This window comes from Glycine max, chromosome 18, assembly GCF_000004515.6.
Source record: "Glycine max cultivar Williams 82 chromosome 18, Glycine_max_v4.0, whole genome shotgun sequence".
NCBI lineage: Eukaryota > Viridiplantae > Streptophyta > Magnoliopsida > Fabales > Fabaceae > Glycine > Glycine max.
Window position 1 is genome coordinate 9,155,384 of NC_038254.2, and position 19,135 is coordinate 9,174,518.

General features: G+C 30.5%; 1 protein-coding gene and 1 pseudogene across 1 annotated transcript; both read right to left on the reverse strand.

The window, feature by feature from the left end:
- Positions 1 to 702: 702 nt before the first annotated feature.
- On the reverse strand, positions 703 to 2,125 carry LOC100305589 (uncharacterized). The gene is made up of 2 exons (NM_001250621.2): positions 1,923 to 2,125; positions 703 to 1,366 (listed from the first exon to the last, which is right to left on the reverse strand). The coding sequence occupies exons 1-2, from the start codon at positions 2,013 to 2,015 to the stop codon at positions 1,145 to 1,147; spliced, it is 315 nt and encodes a 104-aa protein (NP_001237550.2). The 5' UTR covers positions 2,016 to 2,125; the 3' UTR covers positions 703 to 1,144.
- A 3,353-nt stretch (positions 2,126 to 5,478) lies between these two features.
- Positions 5,479 to 10,590, reverse strand: LOC102667312 (zinc finger CCCH domain-containing protein 65-like; annotated as a pseudogene).
- Between the last annotated feature and the right edge of the window lie 8,545 nt (positions 10,591 to 19,135).

Below are 19,135 nucleotides of genomic sequence, written 5' to 3' on the forward strand. Positions count from 1 at the left end.
CCACGTATGGTTATTTAACAAAGTTCCTTTCTATATGTGCGGAATCCTCCTATGGTTATAAGGAAAAATAACAAGAGTATGCATCACATGATTTGTTTTTTAATCAAATCTAAGTAGTCAATCTATGTTTTGGCCCACTGCTTTATTTTATGTGGTGCCATACAAGTCATGTGGGGCTGGTCACTCTCTTTTGAACCAATTTCAAAATCGGATAACAACTTCCAATCTCAAAGGAATTGGATAAGAACATAGCTTATGGAGGGACCCATTGGTCCTTCTTTCACAAAAAAGACACATCTAACCCAGCTACCACCCTTAAGAGATTCTAGTAAAAATAGTAAAAGAAGAGTGTTTCAATGGCCCCAAATTCTCATCCTTTTATGTTTTAAAATTTAACACCAAAAATAGAAAAGCTATCCACATTGAATGCCAAGCGCAATTTCTGGTGATGTGTTTGGTTGCTTTAGTTAGACATGAATCCCCCACCAGCAGTACAACATATTCACCAATGATACACAAAACAACACGCATAACCAACTAGAATAATGATAAACTACAGAACAAAATCACTAACCTTTGGCTTAGAATGTCCTTTTGTTTTTTCAAAACATAATAATAAAATATGCACTAAACCTATGAATAAAAAAGCCTAATAATTATTCACCAGGGTATTCCTAATTGGAGACGGAGACTAATCATTCAAAATAAAGAAATTTATTTAAAGAATTGATCTTTCAATAGATGTTCTTGACTTAGGGATTGAACCCCTAATCTTAAGGGAAGTAATGACCATTCCACACCATGTTGGTAAAGCCTAATGATACAAGAAGTCTCAATCATTCAACCAAAATAATGAAGCTTAAGCACCCCCCAAACCCAGAATTCCAAATTAGTTACATAGAACTTTCCAAGATCCAATGAGCCGACACGAATTAACTAAACAGACTAAAAGTTTTCAATTGTTTGGTCTCTTTCTGCTTCAAAAACACTGGCAATTAAACAAGCTTTTTGGAAATACAAGACACTCCCTTATTCTCTGGCTGCATATACAACAGCTATATATGTCACAGTTTCAAGTCAGCTAGCACAAAAGGTTCCTATATATATAATAATCACCCCCTCCTGTGGTAACCAAACCCTGCTTTCATTCATGCCCTTTGTACCTATTCTTAACTGATTCAACCTTTGACTTACCTATTGAAGCCTCTTCTGCACCATCAATTGCCTTGCCAAGACTCTGACTTGCCACCCCCTTTTGAGCTTCCTTGGCCTTCTCCTCGGCAACCCTCTCAAATTCTTCAGCTGTGGAAGGTGCCCTCTCTTCCATCAAACGGCTATGCTTTCCTTTGCTTGCTTGCCCATAATTCTAACATGCATGTTCATATATTCATTTAACAAGTAATTAATCAAAATCAATCACTGCATTTCTTGACCACTTTAATAAGCAGTTTCAAATGTCACCAATTACATCGAACTAAACATTTTGCATGATTGATTACTTTTTGTAACAAACCCAATTTGAGTAGAGATTGCATGATTTATTTTTCATGGGCTTTGATAATTTGATCCACTTTTCAGCCCTTAATTTCTACCCCCAACCAGAGGATCATGCAAACTAAAATAAAATAAAAATTCCTTTTATACATGTACTCTTCATCCTCAAGCACCCACCAAGTACTCTAACACTCAAATTGAACCAAAAACAAAGTGAAATTCAAAATAATCAAAACCCAACATTTGCTTTCTCCAACTTAACTTTCCCATCTTAAACAAGAAAATAAAATTCACAGCGAGTTCCTTAAAGAAGAAGGAAACAAAAAAAAAAAGAGTAGAAAATTGTCATAGAACTTGGTGAAAAAAGTTTTAAAAATTAAATTAAGCACAAGCAAAGAGACAACAAAAGTGAAGGATATATAAAATACCTTAATGGGGTTGTAGAGAAGTGGCCTAGAGGGCTTGACCAAGGAAGATCGTGAAGAGGAGTTGAAGAGATTCAGGAATTGGGCACCAGCCATAGAGAGTGTTAACTAGCTAGTGTTTTTGAGTTTCACTGCGTTAGCAAAAAAATGTTTATGTTGTTCGTTTTGTTGGATAGAGAGAGAGTGAGAGACGATGTTGTTGTGTTGGGAAATGAAAAATATTGGAGTTGGGAGAGAGTGGGGACGTGTCTGTAGGTGGAAGCCAATGATAGGCACGTGGTGCTGTTGTTGACATGCGACGCTTCATGCAATCCAATAGGACAACATTGCAGACTTCGAAGGAGTAGGATATGCCCCCTATTTTTTGTATCAATCTCAATCTAAGTAAATCCAATGAATCCATGAATCCAAGTTTATTGTAGTATATTAGTTGACATTACTTTTTATTTTTATTTTTTACTATTAAATAGATTCTATATATGGATATGTCTATATATATATATATATACTTATGTTAAAAGTTTGATTTCTATGTTTGTATATATAAAAAAATATCTTTTAGAAGAGTTGAATTTCTTAAATATTTAATGTCCCAAAGAATTAATCTGAGCTTATATATAAAAAGGTTTTATGGGCTTTTCAAGAAGAATAAACTTGTATATTTAAATGAGTCTTGCATAAAGTTTAATGTGTAATGTGTTAAACTTTAAAAGGTGTATTTCAAGTCATGTAATGCTGTTGGGATTTAAAAAGTTTTGATGATTTCATAACCTTTAAATGATGAATAGATGAATACATCGTTAGATTAATTCATGAAGTTGTTAAGAGTGCAAAATCATGTGGAAAACATGATAACTTGAATTTTAGATAGTTGAAATGTGATTTATCTGAAGCTAATGTCATCATTCAATATTTCTCATGTCTTTTAAAGAAAAATGAGAATTCCATATGTAAGTTAAGAATCAAGGAGTTATATGAAGTGTACGCTAGTAAATCAAACTAGTAAGACAGAAAAATGTGCTACAACAGAATTGTGCGTGCATAAAACGTGAAAAAGCACAATCACAAATACACCTAATCTATGCAAAAACTGTTTGCAAAATAGATATATAAAAGCACTCTGCTACTAAAAAGAGGCCATCCAACATCTCCATACATTAATCACCAGAAAATATTCATTATTTTCTTATGTTCATAGTCTTCGATATTCTTCTTTCAAAGGACTATTTATACGTGTGAGATGTTAATAAGAAAACGAGAGAATGGGCAAGCAAGTAAAGGTCAACATTCTTTTATTCTTTCATTTATTTCTCTAATTTCTATTGTATTATTTTTCTACACCTCCTGTGTAATTGGAAAATATTTGTATGTAGCTTTTATTATGTTTTATTATAAGATTTTTAAGATAGCATCAAAAGGTTCTGTTTTTCGTTTATTATGTTGTTGGTGTTGTCCACACAGCAGTTGGGGTGTATATACGAGTAAGAAATACTAGTACTACATTGGATATTGATAAGCATTTTGAGCAATATATATTCATCATCTATCAATCCATCAAGAAAAATGGATAAAATGAAACGAGATTAATTAGGGAAAAATTAAATCGTATTACATTTGATTATAAAATCAAACAATGGAATGATCATGAAGTAAAACTGAAGTGATAAGATCGAACCATTTTTCTCCTTAAAATTAATTAGATTCAATTGGTGAACACCCTATTTTTAGGGTAACCTCGTCTCCTTGGTATAAGGCCAATGAATTAAATAGCACAACGAATTTGAATGAATTGTTTCACCTTATATATGCTTTATGTGCTGTTAATAGTCCTTTTTTTTTTCTTGGTTGGGAGGGTACAAAGAGAGGAGGGGACCAGAAAAAAGAGTCAATGTAGTGGCATTACTGCCATCATGCCATGTAGAAGATGCATAAACTCAAGTGGCTTCTCAAAGAAGGGAAAGTAGATTCCTTCATAATATGAACCAATAATCCATTGGAGTTGTTATATGTCATGATCATATATTTGGGCCTCCTACACAAGGTTACATGAGGAAAGGAGTAAAGCCATTTACTTCTTTGAGCCAAGGTGCAACAAAGGGCCTCTTTGTTTTAAAATAAAATAAAATGAATTTTAAATAATTAAACATAGTTAATAAAATATGTCTAAATTAATTTAGAAATGAATTTATATTGCAACATGTCTTTTTAATTAAAAGCTGCGAGAATTGCTTTTCTAATAGTAGGGGCTAAATCCAATTAACGAAGGTAAAAAAATAAAGAATCTACATGATGTATGTTTGGATTTCGCAATAATTTTTTTAATAATTGATTATATTTATAAATAAATTCTATTATAATGAATATTGAAAATAAGTTTTATATTTTGAATGTAATAAATGTAGGATAATCGATCTATTTCATTTAAATTATATATATATATATATATATATATATATATATATATATATATATATATATATATATATATATAAGTAATTAGTAAAGTTACAAAAGATACGTAGTTATTTTTAATAGCTGAATTTGAATTTAAAATAATAAATTAGAGAGAATAAAATAAAAATTTAACTATAATAATTTGATAGCTTATAGTTAAAAAAAACTAAAAAATTTTACTCCTCATAAAAATATATTCATAAAAACTTTCTTCTTTTTATCATTTTATCCTCAAGTTTTTGATATTTGAATTTGAATCCTAGTGAGATAAAACTGTTGTTATTTGATTATTTTACAATAAGACCAAATTTGACCAAAAAAACTTATCTTCAAAAATGTTTTCTTTCCTTAAATATAGTATGGGTAGGATTATTTCTTCACAAAATATCATTGGTTTTGGGTTCAATTGCTTCAGAGTGAGCTTAAATCATAAACTTATCCTCAAAAATGTTTTTCGTTCCTTAAATATAGTACACCCCATATATTGTAAAAAGTGTAAAAACAAAGAAGAGCCTTAATCATGACCATGTTGAGCTGAATACTATGGTTCGGCAGATACAAGTTATTTTATTTTACTTTGGTATAGTAAGTGCATTTTGACTACATGCATAGTTGTGTCAACCTTCAAGTGTTTGATATTTTTTATTTTTCATGTACAATTTTTTTTACCGTTTTATATACAAATTAATAACGTGTCTCTTGTGTGTTTGTATTGATCACTGTTTTTTTTTCCTTTTCTTTTAACTTCACTATTATAAACAATTGGTACATCGCATAAAAAACAAAAATTGGTACATGTTATAGTTTAGACAATCCACATTGAACGGTTGAAACAGTGGAGAAAGAAGCAACTTTGCGAATTTCCAAGTGTCAGCAAATGCAGTTTAGAATATATGCTGAGAGAATCCTTGTCATAATTAATGCACCAATATCAAATATTTATGTAAACATGCAAAAAGTGCCTGCACTCCCCAGTATCAGCAAATGCAGTTTAGGATGTATGTTGAGAGAATCCTTGTCATGATGTATAATTAAACGTTAATATATTTTTTTTTAGAAAAAAAACTACAAAGTATGGAGAGAAGATATAATGAAATTTGGAAGATGAGTATAAATGAGTGCTATTATATACACTTTACCTTTGATATTTCATGGACTGTAAATGAGTGCTATTATATACATTTAATCATGTTCCAACTTCCAATAAAAAAAATAACGGTTCCAGAGTGAAATTGCTAAAAGATTTCAGCACAACACATAACTAAACAACCGTCTGGTTATCATCTACCAAATTGGGAAGTGCCTTTTTTTGAAACTTCCACAAAACTTTGTCCTCTGATCATATCGGCAAACCACCAATAGGGTATTTCATCTTAATGTCAGATTCATGTTCAGCTGCAAATGCTAGAGTTGATAAGAATGCCTTTTGTCCCTTTGAACTTTGAGAATTATCAGATGACTTTATCCCCTCTTGAACTGATTTACTATGGCTGTGATCCCTCATAAAAACATCTACGGAGGTTTTCTCTGGAAGCTTTGATTTCATTTCTTCTGCAACAGATTGATTTTTTCCTAAAATCTCAGTTAAGAATATATCAGTCTGCGGTGCATTTTGTTTTGTTTTGTCACTAGCTTTGTTGTAATCATCTTTATTTAGAGAGGATTTTGCCTGCTCGGGCAGACCAAAATTGAATAACTGAGGCAATTTGATACCATTGTCCCTATTCACACTTTTAAAACTGCAGACAGAGCCTTTGCCAAAAGAAAGAAAGTTTATTCCCTTAGGTGTCACAGTTGGCAATTTCTTAGGAATATCCACCTTGTTTTGAGTTTTGTGAAACACACTTTGATCTTCACGGGTCCCAATTTGTACAGGACTTTCCTTGGTTGTTACTGTGCCTTGTTTCAGTGAACTAAGGCTGGGTGATAATTTTGCAAGATTGATGAAACTAATTCCTTTAGGTGGTGTAGGCTGTTTAAGTACAGTGTTTGTCACCTTATGTTCAACACTGGTGCAAGAATGAATTCCTGCAGAATTAGTTAAGTGGTTCTGCTTGACAGAACTAGAGCCATGATTGTTGTTAAGTGGTGCGCTGGAATTTGCATTTCCAGACAGAAGTGGAGACAACTCTGGTCTGCACATATTTGAAGGTGTAGGGATATCTTCTTTGGTTGATACCTGAATCAGAAAGTTCCCATTTTAATCTATGTGGTAATATATTTATACAGTTCAGATGCATGCATATAAAAATTTAAGCTTGATATCAAGTTTATATTAAGTCCATTAGCACAGGCATTTACGAGTGAAAGCAAGTCACATAGGATGTGGTACCTGGTGAGAAAACAAGCAAGCATCACCTCTATAACAAGAGCCTTTGGACACAAAATTGGTACAAGGATATTTTGAAAGCTGGTGATCAAATGGGCAATCATCCCCTTTCATGCAAGACTGACGAGCAAAGTGAGTACATGGCTGCAATTTCAAAATGAATACAAGGTCTTGTAAATTTCTCCTGGTTCTTGTTATAACTTGGGGAAAAAAATATAATACGGAGTAATGTTTTAGAAAGACCAATACCTAGGATTTTGTTAGAGGCACTACATCATGAGAAAACTGACACTTGTCACCCTGCCAAGTTTGTTTAATAAGCAAGTGAAAAGGAAATAAGAATGATTTGATATTTTTCCCATATGGATATCAAATATATATACTATATAGCAGAAATTGCAAAAAACACACCACTCTTACAATAATGACCTGGATGGGCTACTTTAACATAACCATACCAAACAGATTATCAAGGGCTCATGCCAATTTAAATGTCACATAATATAAATATTGAAAATGAAGAACCAACAACAGATTTTTAATCTAACTTTTAAATATGGAAATCTTCTTGCATAACAGACAATTGCATTTTACCTATTAAATTTGCAGATAATTTTAGAAAAGTGAAATTGAATGGATTTGATGAAAATGTACATTGACTCTGACTTACAACCCTATATATAATGTCAGCAATCATCTAAGATAAGAGTCAGTTAAAAGTTATAACTATCTGACAGTGACAGTTATAACTGACAAGGACAGCTCTAGCAGAAAGAAATACAGAGAGTGATATAAAGGAAAATAAAGAAAAATACATCAGAGTGATCATCCAGAAGAGTAACCTATCCCATTACCCCACATATATTATAAATTAATTTCATGCAAGTTCTAAGTTAGAATAAGTGAATATATCAATTACCTCTTAAATCAGTTAAATGAATTATCAACACCAGAATAACAAACTGTAATATTATCGTGCAATGGCTCAATGTAAAATAATCACAACAATTAAAATCAACAAGAATAAAGATAATGTGTTCTATATATGCATAAAGAGAAAAATATTTCATTGTTTAATATAATTGGGTAAAAAGTACCTCATGGCACCTTCCGTTGAGATAATGGCGACAATGTGAGACAACTTTTGGTCTCTGTACATGCTTTAACTGCAATCTCTTGACACCGAGTTGTTTGTTCTTTTCTGCTCTCTTCTTTCTATTTGCTTTCTACAAAACAAAGTTTTATCAAATAAAGAAATCAGTCACATGCTGAAAACATACAGATTTATAAATTATTGTTCACAAATAACAGAATATCATTTAACTGATATTGAAATGACTTCAAAGGAGGTTGACTTAACAAGCTTCAAATTCCATATCAAAAGTTAACAGTAATATAACATCAAGAAAGAAAATCAAAACAATATCAGAAGAATACCTTCTTTTTTCCTTTGTTCCCACCACACTTATTCTTTTTACTGGCATTATCCAACTGCAGCAGATGATCAAACGTAGCAAAAAGAGAATCAATGTAACTAGTCTTATAATCATTACACGGTCCGCAATATGGAGCTCGACATAAGGTGTCCAAAGCTATGGTTGAACATATAATTCTTATCATGTATCTGATTTTTAGTTAATTTTTCCCTAAAGCTAAAATAGGAAAAATAACTGGGAACTGAAATATAAAGACATATAGACATACAACAATGTGACGACACTTTTTTTTTTTTTTAATTATTGGTTAGGGGAAAGGGAGGGGAACTGTGTAAAACAATGCAATGCTAATCTATAATATTTTGAACTCACTAAACTAGATATAACAAAAGGATCATCATGGGATCAAAATCTTTAATTCACATTGGAGGTACATACTAAGAAAAAATTGAAAGTAATGAAAATAAAATGAAGCTTAACGTGATGACAAGTTAAGAACAATAATACAACATCGAGGAGGAAAATTAACAATAATATTAGAAGAATACCTTTGTTTTATCTTCCTTCTGACATTCAATAGTTTCTTCAGAAATTGCTACTTCAACTCCGCATACAATCCCTTTCTTGCCACTAGTTCTAGGCTCCATTTGTTCACTATTATTGGCATCTTGAAGTGCATTTACCATAGAGTATTTAGAGTCACAGCCTTTTTCCTTTTCTTGAATCTCAATCTTAGAAGGATATATCATGTTTCCAGTTACATTTTCGGGCTCCTGAACCTCATCTACCTCCATCTGTTGTAATATTAAAGCATCTGCAGAAGCCACATCAAATGAATTGCCATCTATTCCCAAGTCTCCAGAGAGTTCTCCTTCTTCCATTTCTGCTTGGTAATCCATCAACCCAACTTCACCACCATCACACTGTGTGTTATCTAATCCCAAGTTCAAGGGGATGAATTCACTATCACAAATAAGATCCTCAGTTCCTTTCATAATCTGCTCAAACTCATTCATTAGCTCCTGCTCCTTATCAAAACCATTTGCTTGGGTAGACATGTCCTCCATTCCCATCATATGTTCTATATCATCTAGGACCATCTTGTTGATAGTGAAATCCACATCCTTGTCTCCAACCCCTTCAATGATTTCCTGGACCTCCTGTATATCCTTCAGGCATATAGGATCCTTGGGATCCAAACAATCAGAATGAACAACTTCATAGCACTTAGGCTCCTTTTCCGGGTTTTCTTGATCCATTCTACCACTGCCATTATCTTGAAACAGAGGAAAAATAGCTTTCTTTTTTTTTTAACAAAAGAGAGGTAATTAAATATGAGAAGCACACATTAAACTGAAACTAACAGCAAGTTGATCCATAACCAAAACCCTGATCTTAAACTCCAATTCCTAACCCAGGTGGAAACTTAATAAAAAAGGGTGCCCTTTTGATTTCAGTTTACCAAAAATTCAAAAACACTGAATTGAAACAACTTTCAAATAAATAAATATAAAAAAGAGCACAACTAAAAGCAACAAAATTATAAATAAAAATATAGTTAGAAAATAGTATAACAGAAAGAATTAAAAATATGATGGAAATATAAAAAAACAATTTAAAAGAATAACATAATTGAAAAATAAAAAAATTAAAAAAGAATTAGAAAATATATTTAAAACATAAAAAAATAAACAAAAAAGAATTATATTATTAGAAGCAAATAAAAAAATTAAAAGAATAATATAATTAAATAAGTATTATCATTAAATAGTCATGCGACAAAGTTTAAAAGTATGGCAACGCCTGAGAGATTTGAAGTTTCAAACACATTCTCCACATAAGGGCCACTTTTCACGGAGACCCGAAAGCCCAAACCACACTAAACCTAAACGCCCACGCGCCTCCGCAACACGACGTCGTCGCGATCGCATTTGCGGCGAAACCCGCTACTACGCTATGGCGTTCGTTCCGCTATTTAACAACACTGATATCCGGTTCATAGAAGAGCATAATCATGAAAAAATAGAAAAAAGAATAAAATAAAGTAGGGTTTTAAAGTAGAGACACATACTGGGAGAGATGAGGGGTTGAGTTGAGGCTTGAATTGAAGCGTTGTAGGCAGAAAGGTGAGAGAGGAGGTGAACGAAGGCACGGTAAGTGTTGCTACGCAATTGGGATCGACGGTATGGTGGGAAATACATTGCCAATTCAGAGGCTTTTGAACTATCCATTTTCAGAATTTTGGAGAAGAATGTTTTACCTGTGATGAAAACGCAATATTTGCGGGTGTCGTTTTGGAGAGAATAGCAATTCCTTGGTTTCCTTGTCGTTTTGAGAATGTAAGAATTTTGGGAAGACAGGATTTATGAAGCTGTGAGAGTGAGAGAGCAAATCGTGCAGAGGGATTTTCTGAGACCAACAAGGCGGTGGTGTTTCCTTCCTTTTTTTTTTTCGACTCCTTTTATTTATCTAATTTTACTTTTGGTTAATTAACATATTAATTTAGAAGAAATATTAATAATAATTTTTTTTTCTCATACAGCATGAAATAATTTTGTTAATTAATTAAGATTTGAAAAAGTTTGTTTATAAAATATATTCTAAAAAAGAAAAATATATATTAATATACTATATGGAAATTGATAAATACACATACATAATATAATAATATTATCTTATCCCTTAATTTTTATCCTTGATTATTATTTTATATAAATTGTTTTCAACTTTTCTATATATTTAAAAAGTCCTTGTTTTCAATTCTTTTTATAGAACATATTTTAAAATATTCAAATTTAAATGGTACAATATATATATATATATATATATATATATATATATATATATATATATATATATATATATATATATATATATATATATGCCTTTAAATTTTTTAAATATAATAATTTTAAATAATTGGGTACAAAATAATCACATAACAATAATAATTATAATGATAATCAATCTATATCTATATTCTATATACATATATAAAATAATAGTCTAACAAAAATATTAATTTAATCTTATTAAATTTGTGACGCATGTCTAAATTTGAGGTCATTTTTGTCAATATCTTAAAATGATGACGTGTCAATGTCCGGATGATAACAACACATAATATATAATATATACATATATAAAAGAGTAGTCTAGTAAAAATATCAATTTAATCTCATTAAATTTGTGACACTTGTTCAAATTTGAGGTCATTTTTGTCAACATCTCAGATGGAGAAGAATGTTTTAATCTCATTAAATTTGTGACATGTTGTTCTCAACATCAACAAGTAAAACAATGACATGTTAGTGTCTCAATAGAGTTATATACATATATTAGAGATAAAGAAGAAAGAAAACTAAAATTTAGAGATCATAGCATCATTGCATTACCACTCACTACTACTCGCTTATGTTTTTTTCATATAAATATTTTCTTAGTTTTGTTAGGTTTAAATATATTTTTTAAAATTTGATAATTATTTTTTTATTCCTTCAAAAAATAATTTGTTTTTATTAGTCCTTTAAATTTTTGAAAAATTATTTTAGTTTTTCTTATTCTTTGTGTTCATGGTCTCACAATTTATTTGAAGTAATTTCTTATTCTTAAAGATTTTTATAATTTAATCCATAATATATATATATATATATATATATATATATATATATATAAATAAGAGTAGAGTAGTATATATAAATACATAAATGAGTAGGCTAGCAAAAATATCAATTTAATCATATTAAATTTGTGACACCAGTCCAAATTTGAGGTCATATATACATATATAAAAGAGTAGGCTAACAAAAATACCAATTTAACCTCATTAAATTTGTTATACCTATTCAAATTTGAGATCCAACACCTCAAAACAATGATATGTTGCTATCAATGCCGGGAGGGTAGCAACAAGTAAAATGACGGCATGTTAGTATCTCAATGGAGTTATTTACACACATATATACATATATATATATATATATATATATATATATATATATATATATATTAGAGATAAAGAAGAAAAAAAAACTAAAATTGCATTACCACTCACTACTATTCACTTATTTTTTTTAGTATAAATATTTTCTTAGTTTTCTTAAGGTTAAATATATTTTTTAAAATTTGATAATTATTTTTTTATTCCTTAAAAAAATATTTTTTTTATTAGTCCTTTAAATTTTTGAAAAGTTATTTTAGTTTCTCTTATTCTTTAAATTTATGTTAATGGTTTCACAATTTATTTAAAGTAATTTCTCATTTTTAAAAATATTTTTATAATTTAATTCATATAATATATACATACACATATATAAAAGAGTAGTATATATAAATGAGTAGGTTAACAAAAATATCAATTTAATGATTAAATTTGTGACATTTGTTTAAATTTGAGGTCATTTTTGTTAGTACCTCAAAATAATGACGTGTTGCTGTCAATGCTGGTATGCTAGCAGCACATAAAACGCCAGCATGTTGCTGTCTCAATGGAGGTATTCATATATATTAGAGATAAAGAAGAAAAAAAACTAAAATTTAGAGGTCGTAGCATCATTGCATTACCACTCACTATTACTTGCTTATATTTTTTTAGTATAAATATTTTCTTAGTTTTTTTAGGGTTAAATATATTTTTAAAAATTTGATAATTATTTTTTTAATTCCTTCAAAAAATAATGTTTTTATTACTCCTTTAATTTTTTGAAAAGTTATTTTTAGTTTATCTTATTGTTTGTGTTAATGATTTCATAATTTATTTGAAGTAATTTTTCATCGTTAAAAATATTTTTATAATTTAATCTATAATATATATATATATATATATATATATATATATATATATATAAATAGTATATCTAAATATATAAAAGAGTAGATAGACTAGCAAAATTTTATTTTCCCATGCTAATTAGGATTACTTAAGAGTCTACTAATTTTGATTCGAGTTCTTCTCAATTCGTGTAATTTTGCTAATAATAAGCGTGAACAATTTTGTCTTTTCAGCTTTTTCACTATAATAATATTTGTAAACATTGACCCCAACTCTATGCGTTTTACTCTGCCCATTTCTACTGTACCACTCACTACTACTCACTTACACTTTTTTTTTTAGTATAAATATTTCTTGTTTTTTTAGGCTTAAATATATTTTTTAAAATTTGATAATTATTTTTTTTATTCCTTTAAAAATAATTTAATTTTATTAGTCCTATAAATTATTGAAAAGTTATTTTTGTTTCTTTTATTTTTTTTAATGATCTCACAATTTATTTAAAGTGATATAAATATATAAAAGCGTAGGTGAACAAAAACAAAAAAAACAGGTACCGTGATGCACGACAGCCACGTGTTATAAGAAGGAAAATAGAAATTGAGATATCAATTTTTTAAAAGCAATTGAGAGGATTTAACTCTTTTTATTCATAAAAAATAATTTGAGAAAAAAATACACATGATTTTTTTTTTATATTTTTTCTTACAATTTTTATCCTTTTTTTTTGCATATTTTACTTTTCAATCTAAGTACAATTTGAATACTAAAACAAAAAATAAATTAGAAAGCGATTTAAATTAGCTAATATCCTAGTTCAAAATGTAAGAATTAATGTCTCATGTGAGAGGCATGTGACTCATGTAGGGACTAATAAGTAAATAATTAATGATTAATGGCTAAATTGTAATTGGGCTTAATAGGAGAAGTTTCTAGAGCTAACTGCTACTTGATGAGAGTAGTGGTTATAAAAGGGGGTTAATACCCACTAACGTGAAATCAGGTCCCCTTCCTGACCAGAAAATGTTCTCTCTCATTCATAGCCATCACGAACGGAGAGAGGCAGAAAAGAAAGGCCAAAGGAAGTGAAATCTTATTTCTCTCCTCTTTCAAGGAAATCAAAGTACACCGGAGAGAAGTTCCTATGGAGAAAGATACAAGTCTTCCTAATGGAGAAAGGTACACATCATTATCTATTGTTGTTTATTGATTGTTTGTGAGAACCATAGGTTTCAAGATCCTGTTGTTTCCTATCATTGATAGTCTAGGAAACCCCTTAAGAATTTTTACATGTGGTATGAGAGCATGTGTTATGAAATTTATGATTCTCCAAGAATGATTTAATTTCTCTCAATTATACATGAACCCTAATTATGAAATTTAGGGATAATTTAATTTCTTTCAATTATGTATGAACGCTAATTATGAAATTTAGGGATAATTTAATTTCTCTCAATTATGCATAAATCCTAATTATGAAATTTAGGAATTTTATTTTCCGCTGCATGTATTGTTTTATTGGCAATATTTTATTATTGTTGAATACCAATTTTTGGAGAAAGATTATTTGAAAACTTATGATTATGGGAGAGAAAGTTGCACAACATGTATATATTAAATTTGGAGAAAGTTTTTACTTCTAACGGTGAAAGAAAGGAAGTGTGCCTAAACGTAAAGATTCAATTTCAATTTTGAAAAGCTGCGCAGGTACGTTTCTTATAGGAAGAATGTGAAATTTTGGAAATTGCTATTTGCAACCTTACGTTTGTTATTTCCAATCCCACTTGATCTTTTTTATTTTACCGAAAAATTATTGTTGAATGTGATTAAAGGATTGAAAGTTTATGTTCTATAATTAAATTAATGTGAATGTTTTGCAATTATTGGTAGCAGTAAATATATGTATATGCTACATATTTGCTTGAACGTGTTAGAATGCAAAAACTCAAATAAATGCAAATATTATTTTATGGTCTGAAATGAAATTAATAGAATGACTATGAATTGTTAATAGCAATAAGTATGTGCAGGCCATACATATTTGGTTGGAATTAAATGTATGTTGAATTTGTTAGTCACCAAAGTGGCCAAATTTGTAAGGTTATTTAATTCCAAATTAATGATTATTTCAATTATACTTGGTTGGAATTAAATGTATGTTGAATTTGTTAGTCACCAAAGTGGCCAAATTTGTAAGGTTATTTAATTCCAAAATTAATGATTATTTTGATTACTCATAGAATAATGGATGCTAAATTATATGGTTATTGGTTTATGGGTAATTGAAATTCATTGTTATAAGGCATTTATGGATCGCCCAAAGGTTGATTAGTTGTTCTTATAATTAATGAATATAATTGTAGGCGATTTGTGTGTATCATTAGTTTTATTTATATGCCCAAAGGAAATAAATACTACTAATTGGTGCATATTTAATTGCCAAATAATGTTAAAATTTTATTAGCATCATTATGTTTGTATGTTGTATGTTGGTGTATCACCCAAAGGAGAACATCGATATACATTGTTCGTTATCTGAATGAATCATATGTATGACATGTATTTTATGTCTCAAAACACTTATGTGAATTTTATTATGTAATACATATTTTGAATTCATTAGATTCTTATGCATCATATGAGCCAATTTTAATGGGCTTAACTTCTCTGACTGAAATGAGCAAGTCCAATTTCACCTCGGTGTTTTGGATCATGATCTTGCTATGTTAGAAGATAAGTTTGTTACTATTATTGATGTTAGTATCAATGAAGAGAAAGTTCATTATAAAACTTGGAAAAGATCTAACAGACTCAACCTAATGTTGATGAGAATGACTGTTGCAGACAGTATCAAGACAACACTCCCTAAAATCGAAAGTGTTAAAAAGTTTATGGGATTAGTGGGAGAGTATTCTCAAACAGCTGATAAGTCTGTTGTTGGGACATTAATGAGTACATTGACCACCATGAAGTTTGATGGTTCACGTACTATGTATGAACATGTCATTGAGATGACAAACATTGCAGCAAGACTTAAGACCTTGGGAATATAATGGCTGTGAATGAGAACTTTCTTGTTCAGTTTATTCTAAACTCATTACCGTCTGAGTTTGGCATGTTCTAAATGAACTATAATACCATGAAAGATAAATGGAATGTGCATGAATTGCACAGTATGTTAGTTCAGGAAGAAACGAGGCTTAAGAATCAAGGAAGTCACTTAGTCCATTATGTTAGCCACTAAGGGAATCAAGGAGCTTGAAAAGAAATTTATGAAGAAGCATGATAAAGGCAAAAGGTCATTAAAGAACAATGACGACTCTTTGCAAATCCAGAAGAAAGGTGTCAAAGGGCAATAATTGTCAATTTTGTGAAATTAAGACATTTCCAAAAGGATTGCCTAAAGTGTAAGTCTTGGTTCAAAAAGAATGGCGAGCTTAATGCTCGTGTATGTTTTGAATCAAATTTAACTGTAGTTTCCCATGATGCATGATGGATTAATTCTGGATGTATGACTCATGTTTCTAACATTATGCAGAGATTCCTTACAATCCAAACCATAAGCCCAAATGAGAAGTTTATTTTCATGGGGAATGAAGTGAAAGCTCCAGTGGAAATACTTGAGACTTATTGTTTAAAACGCAACACTGGACATCGTTTAGATTTACTGGAAACTCCTTATGTACCTAGTTTATCTAGGAATTTAGTTTCATTATCTAAACTTGATGTTACTGCATACTCTTTTAATTTTGGTAATGGATTATTCAATTTATTTAAGCATAATCATCTCATTGGTACTGATATTCTTTGTGATGGTTTATATAAATTGGAAATAAATAGTTTGTATGCTGAAACTGTTTTAACTCTGTATCATAATGTTGGCACTAAACATAGTTTAGTGAATGGACGATCTGCTTTCTTGTGGCATAAACGTTTAGGTCACATTTCTAGAGAAAGGATGGAAAGATTAATAAAGAATGAAATTCTTCCTTATCTAGATTTTACGGATCTAAATATTTGTGTGGGTTGTATTAAGGGAAAACAAGCAAAACATACAAAGAAAGGAGCTACAAGAAGCACTCAGCTTCTTGAAATTGTGTATACTGATATTTGTGAACCTTTTGATGTTAGTTCTTTCGGAAAGGAATGATATTTTATCACCATTATTGATGATTATTCACGTTACGGTTATGTCTACTTACTGCCTGAGATTTCTTAGGCAATGGATGCCTTAGAAATTTACTACAATGAAGTAAAATGACAATTAGACATAAATGTGAAAATTATTAGATATGATAAAGGTGATAAGTATTACGGACGATATGATGAAACTGGGCAACACCCAGGTCCATTTGCTAAGCTTGTTTAGAAACGTGCATTTGTGTGCAATACACAATTTCCAGTACACCACAACAAAATGGTGTATCAGAAAGGCGTAATAGAACTTTAATGGATATGGTTAGGAGTATGTTAATCAATTAGACTTTACCCGTATCTTTGTGGATGTATGCCTTGAAAACTGCCATGTATTTGTTGAATAGGGTTCCTAGTAAGGCAGTTCCAAAGACATTTTTTGAACTGTGGACAAATTGGACACCTAGTATAAGGCACCTGCATGTTTGGGTTGCCAGACAGAAATAAGGATTTATAATCCGCAAGAAAGAAAATTGGATGCAAGAACAATCAGTGGATATTTCATTGGTTATCCAGAAAAGTTAAAAGGGTATATGTTTTATTGTTCTAATCATAGTATGAGAATTGTCAAAACTGGAAATGCAAGGTTCATTGGAAATGATGAAATCAGTGGGAGTACAGTTCCATGAGAAATGGAAATTAAAGAAGTTAGAGTGTAAGTCCTTTTAGCTTATGCCTCTAACAGTAAGGTGATTGCTCCTTCAGTTATTGCTACAAAATTAATGAAGAGGAGCAACACAATAATGAACCCATGATGCATAATGAACCTATTATTGAGGAACCATAAGAAGTAGCATTAAGAAGGTCTCAAAGAGAAAAAAAGACCAGCTATTTCGAATAATTATGTGGTATACCTACATGAAACAAAAACAAACTTAAACATTAATGATAATGATCCAGCTTTGTTTTCACAAGTTGTAAGTTGTGATAGTTCTGAGAAGTGGTTAAATGCCATAAAAGAAGAGATAGATTCCATGGAACATAATGGTGTTTGGGACCTTGTAGAATTACCAAAGGGTTGTAAGAGATTTGGTTGTAAGTGGGTCTTCAAGACTAAACGTGACTCTCATGGCAACCTTGAACGTTACAAGACTAGATTTGTTGCTAAGGGATTTACTCAGAAAGATGACATTGATTATAAAGAGAAGTTTTCACCCGTCTCACGAAAGGATTTTTTCAGGATTATCATGGCATTAGTAGCCCATTATGACTTGGAGCTACATCAGATGGATGTGAAAACTACCTTTCTGAATGGAGATTTAGAGGAGAATGTTTGTATGGACCAACCAATGGGGTTCTCAGTTGAAGGGAATGAACATATGGTGTGCATACTAAAGAAATCAATATATAGTCTTAAAGCAAGTTTCCCACCAATGGTATTTGAGGTTTAATGATACCATTATTTCCTTTAGATTTAAGGAAAATACTGTTTATCAGTGTATGTATCTGAAGGTCAGTGGGAGTAAGGTTATTTTCTAATTTTCTATATTGATGATATCTTGCTTGCAGCTAACGATCTTGGTCTTCTTCATGAGACTAAGAAATTTCTCTCTAGAAACTTTGAAGTGAAAGATATGGGTGAGGTAAGCTATGTGATAGGGATAGAAATATTCCATAATAGATCACAAAGATTGTTAGGCTTATCTCAGAAAGTATATATCGATAAAGTACTAGAGAGATTCAAGATGGAAAGGTGTTTAACATCTCCTATTCTAATTTAGAAATGAGACAAAGTTAGTCTCGCACAATGTCCTAGAAATGATATGGAACGAAAACAAATGAAAGCTATTTTGTATGCATCAGTTGTTGTTGCATCTGAGTGCTGAATTTGTAGTATGTTTTGAGGCTACAATTCAAGCTAATTGACTGCGAAACTTTATTTCAGGGCTTGGAATTGTCGACAGTATCGCTTGGCCGTTGAAAATGTATTGTGATAACTCCGTGGCAATATTTTTTGTAAGAATGACAAGTACTCTAAGGGTGTTAAGCATATAAAATTGAGGTACTTTGTCGTGAAGGAAGAAGTTCAGAA

Coding starts and splice junctions, on each gene's coding strand:
- LOC100305589 (NM_001250621.2), bottom strand. CDS start 2,015: ATGGCTGGTGCCCAATTCCTGAATCTCTTCAACTCCTCTTCACGATCT. Junction 1,367..1,922: donor TTCTCTACAACCCCATTAAG/GTATTTTATATA, acceptor CATGCATGTTAG/AATTATGGGCAAGCAAGCAA.